Genomic DNA, 5,000 nt, shown 5'->3' with positions numbered 1-5,000 from the left:
CAGTTAACGAATCGTTAGCATATGATCGGTGTGCGAGTGATTTGTAAAGACATATATAAACACACACACGTGTGTGTGTGTGTGTGTGTGTGTGTGTGTGTGTGTGTGTGTGTAAAGCGTATGAGAAAGGCGCTATATAAATGGAAACAATAATAATAATAATAATAATAATAATAATAATAATAATAATAATAATAATAATTATAATATGATCACCGGTTTGTTCTTGACATACCCGACGATTCATGGCACGATTTATCGCTATAATTTAAGCATAATTGTCTTCGAGTAGCGAATATTATCTATAATTCTATATTAACGCAGGAAAGCGTGAAGGTGAGTAATCACATTTGGCATATTTCGTTTCCAGCGTTCCGAGCGTTCACGGCACACAGGGCACAGTGTGTACTGGGTGGTACTCCAGGTGTGCACACGTGCATGGTCCGCACCCGCCCCTGTCTCCCGTGCAAGCGCCGAGGGCGGGCCGCGTCTCGTGAATGGCATTTCCGATGAGCAATGAGAATGGCTCTGTGGTGGAGGCGAGCGCCGGCCGGGGCGCGCTGGACCGGGTGAATGGATGACGTCGCGAGCCTGGCGCCAGGCTGTCTGGGACTCGCGCGTTAGATCAACACAGCTGGAGCGGGATAGGACACACAGCTGGCCCGCGAGCGCATTCCTTCACAAAAACAGGATTGTGAGAAAAGGGAAAATGGGAACAGAAGGGATACACTTTGAAGTAAACTCAAATTCAAGGGTTAAATTGAGAAAGGAGAAAGCTCTCGTTAAGGAAGAAAATCTCGTAAAAGATAAGTTCGGGCGTTTAGTTTTGAGCTATTTATAGAAGCATCGCGTTTATAATGCACAGTGATCTGTTTTCACTGGTTCAGGGTTTTTTATTCCATGATAATCTACTTAAACGACTGTGGCCTTGTACTTAACTGTATGTGAACAATTTAACTTTGTATTTTTTATATTCTAATGGTTCGTAGCCTCCTTATATCCCGAAAGGTTATCTCACTGCATGGGCTGTGTGTGTGTGTGTGTGTGTGTGTGTGTGTGTGTGTGTGTGTGTGTGTGTGTGTGTGTGTGTGTGTGTGTGTGTGTGTGTGTGTCTGTCTGTCTGTCAAGGGATTTCGTTACTGACGCCAGGGTGTCTGCTGGTCATGGGAGTACTGATTTAAGTATTTAAACCATAGCATGGATTTTTCTCTCTCTCTTTCTCTCTCTGAGAGAAAGAGAGAGAGAGAGCTTACGCGCGTTGTCATTTGGTACATTAAGACAGCGTCTCAAAAACGTCAAGCGTAACCGGTCTTCTCCGGTGTATGTGTTTTATGCGCATTAGACCATGTATGCGCTGCTGACAGTAATGACCAGAGTCACGTTCCCACAGCCGTTAGGGTTCGGTGACCTGACACGGTTAGCTGACAGACGCTTGAATATACCCAATCACGAGTGAAACGACTCGGTAAACACGCCTCTCATTACTATACGCCTGTTATCATTGGCTCAGCGCGACATGAGGGTTTGTTTATTTTTGGGGAGAGGCGGGGCTACCGAAGCGCAAGTATATATGATGCGCTCCCGCGCCCCTGGCTCGACTTTAAATGCGCTGCGGAGAAGAACGGGTCGTGTGATATCTACCGGAGAGGAACGGACCGCGTTATATCTACCGGAAAGGAACGGACCGCGATATATCTACCGGAGAGGAACGGACCGCGATATATCTACCGGAGAGGAACGGACCGCGTTATATCTACCGGAGAGGAACGGGTCGCGTGATATCTGCCGGTGCACGGCGAGCGTTGTGGACATCGGCGTCGCTCACGTGTCCGCTGGATATCGAATTTACAGCCGCAAAACCAAAACCCACCGCAATGAAAGCGATCAGTCCCGTGCGCTCAGTCAGGGGCTGTTACGGCGCGGTGCGCTGCATCTCGGAGCAGAGTCTCGCGATCACCCGCAGCCGAAGTCCGTCGGAGGAGCCGGTGCTCGCGCTGTCCGACATGAACGACTGCTACTCCAGACTGAAGGAGCTCGTGCCGAGCATCCCACAGAACAGGTCCGTGAGCCAAGTGGAGATTCTGCAGCACGTGATCGATTACATATTCGACCTGCAGATAGCGCTGGAGAGCGAGACGGCCGCGAGGAGCGCGCTCGAGGTGAGTGTGCTTTCGCCTCTCGTGCTTACCGAGCCTCGCGAGTGGGCTGGAAGGGCCCTGGCTTTGGGAGTGTGAATGCAGTGTTGTTTTGTGTTGCGGACAGACCCCGGAGATCTCGCACGGCTTCTCTAAAGAGGACGGGACTCTGTGCCACTAGGAGAGCCAACGGTAAGACTGCTGCTCTTTATACTTCCCTGCCTCAGATTTGAATCTAGAAGCTGTCTCCGTTTGGGACATGGTTTAATTTGGGGCAACTGAAAGAACGCCTCCTGCTCTTTAATGGCCCATAAGCGCAGAAGGCAGTTGTGAAAACCGTAAGGGTTAACGATGCCTGCTCCAAAATCCACAGCTTTTCCTGGAGGTCAGAGGTGCTCCCATGAGCGCAGTGAAATACAGTAGTGCACGAGTTCGCATCCCCCCCCCTGTCACACTGGGTTAATGAAAGTTTTCCAGCCGGCGCCAGAGTGTCTGCAGTCTGAATGAATTGTGTGTGTGTGTGTGTGTGTGTGTGTGTGTGTGTGTGTGTACGTGCGCGTGTAGGGGAACAGAAAGACAGAATGCTGACTTAACTTTTCTCTTTCCCATCTATGTTGCAGGTGCAGGACAGAAACTTCTCCACTCATGGACAAGAGGAGAGAGAGAGGGAGAGGTTGAACACACACCAGGAGTGCATCTATTCAGAGTGTGGGAAAGAACTGCCTGCCACTCCGTTCAGCCAGTCTTTGGTCACTGGATACTTCAACACACCAAAGCTGAAGATTTCTGAAGTTCCGAAGAACTGTTGCTATAGAGACTTTTTTTCTTTTCCTTTTCTGTTCCTTTTTTTTTTAAATAATCTCCTCTTGTGATGCCACAATCAAGCATTTCTGACTGGACACATTCCAAATTGACTAACTTTACACTTTACACTTTACATTCTTTACAATTCCTTAGTTTAGTTAAACATGTCCTTCAGTCTCTTTCTCTCTTTCTCTCTCTCTCTCTCTCTCTCTCTCTCTCTCTCTCTCTCTCTCTCTCTCTCTATGATAACACAGCAGTGTTGTAAAACAGCTGCCATTCCATTTGGTTTCAGAAAGTGATTTTTCTTTTTCACTGAACATTTGTACATATTGTTGATGAGGGTTTTTCTTTCAAGGGGTTTTCATGGGTGGGTGTGGTCCAGGGTGTGTTTATGGATTCTAGAGAAATTATAATCTGTACTCTATAAATATAGAGTGAATTGTAATTGTTTGTGGAGATGATACATTTCTGCGGACTCTATCCACTGAGTTTTATAAACTCCATCATTATTTTGCATTTTGTATACATTCACTTTTTTGCATAATAAAATAAATCACAAAGCTGCAATGGTATCTGATATTCTGTGCATCCTGGGTTTTTAATCTGGCTGCCGACAGTGTAGAGCGCGGGCGATTGGTGGACAAACCCTGTTCTTTGTCAACTTGCGTAAGGACGGAGACGCACGTGATCCAGACCGTCGCTGACGAGCACGTGTAGCGTGCTGTTAGCATGTTATTAACATGTTACTCGCATGTGATCAGCATGCTCATCACTGCGCGCGTGAACGCGTCTTAGTCGGCGCTCGAGCACATCACTTCCCAGGGGCCATGTGGCGCAAACTGCATGACGTGGTCGTCAGCGGCGTCTGCGCCCAGCTCGGTTCTGGCGTGGATTTCCGACCCGTGGGTCCGGTATGGCCGTGGCGAGGACGTGCGGGAGGTCGCACGTCTGCACCGTCCGGTCATCCTGTCATGCGTCTCTCCATACACGTGTCTTATTATTCCGGAGTCGTTTTCCCGTTACTAAACTTATCATCTCCACACGTAGAGCAGCACACACGCATCATCTTAAAGACTAACCATATAGCCCTCAGAGGAGCTCCAGCGCCACCCAGTGGCTGAAGACAGAAACGTTTTGTGTTGCGTGACCACATTTCTTCATTACTGCTGACGCGTTTTAAACGAATTAGATACGAATCAACAAAAAGCCAAAGGCTCTTTTAGATTATTTTGTACATTCTGTTTTGATGTGTCGATGCAAATGCACACGCTGTAAATGCAGAAGTGTACCGCAGTCCTGGTGGAGATTTAATTTCACTGTTGGGGGGCAATAACAAAAATAAACAAATTACTGTCGCATTAAATGCAGGAGAAATGCATATTAAAGTTATTCTTCTTCACATTAAGACACAACCTTATACTGACAACAAGTGGCCTGGGTGTATCAGAGTGTGCGCTAAATCTATTTTAAACATGGACACAATGATTCACTTGAGGGCTAAAAAGAAACTTGATTCTTCATCTCGTATGAGCTGCTCTTTACAGAAAAAAAGCAAAAATAGTAAATAATCACTTTCATAAATATTGGTTGCTACTTTATGCAACTTTAACATGTCTGCAGTTTTAAGTGAACATTAGGGCAAGGGATTGCCGACCACGTCTGTAATTGCTGATTTCTCCAGCAGAGGGAGGAGTGGTGCCGTTTGAACCAAATGTTTCAAAGGTAAAACCACACCACAGAGGGTGAGAATGTTTCCCCAGTTATGTCACTTCTGCTCTTATCACATAACAAAGATGATAACGGTGTCATGCATCTTTAAAACTGCATTAAATGAATAACTATATCTAGAATCAATGACAGATTAAGGTTAAGATTTTAGTACATGCTGAGAGTTGCAAAAAGGACTCATTTTAAATGAACTGTCAAATTAATTTTTATAATGAACTCTATCAAGTCTAAAGAGTTTGTCTGCAATGCCGAGGCTGACAGACCCTCTGTGTGTGTGTGTGTGTGTGTGTGTGTGTGTGTGTGTGTGTATGTGTGTGTGTGTGTGTGTGTGTG

The 5,000-nt window shown here is 46.3% G+C and overlaps 1 protein-coding gene across 1 annotated transcript; it reads left to right on the top strand.

Annotated features, from left to right (window-relative positions):
* The first annotated feature begins 1,129 nt into the window (after positions 1-1,129).
* Positions 1,130-3,516, top strand: id3 (inhibitor of DNA binding 3). Its single transcript, XM_026995961.2, has 3 exons — positions 1,130-2,159; positions 2,263-2,327; positions 2,756-3,516. The coding sequence occupies exons 1-2, from the start codon at positions 1,875-1,877 to the stop codon at positions 2,314-2,316; spliced, it is 339 nt and encodes a 112-aa protein (XP_026851762.1). The 5' UTR covers positions 1,130-1,874; the 3' UTR covers positions 2,317-2,327; positions 2,756-3,516.
* Positions 3,517-5,000: the final 1,484 nt, after the last annotated feature.

This window comes from Electrophorus electricus, chromosome 13 (assembly GCF_013358815.1).
Source record: "Electrophorus electricus isolate fEleEle1 chromosome 13, fEleEle1.pri, whole genome shotgun sequence".
Lineage (NCBI taxonomy): Eukaryota > Metazoa > Chordata > Actinopteri > Gymnotiformes > Gymnotidae > Electrophorus > Electrophorus electricus.
The sequence above is the reverse complement of the archived record's forward strand: the minus strand, read 5'-3'. Positions and strand labels throughout refer to the sequence as shown.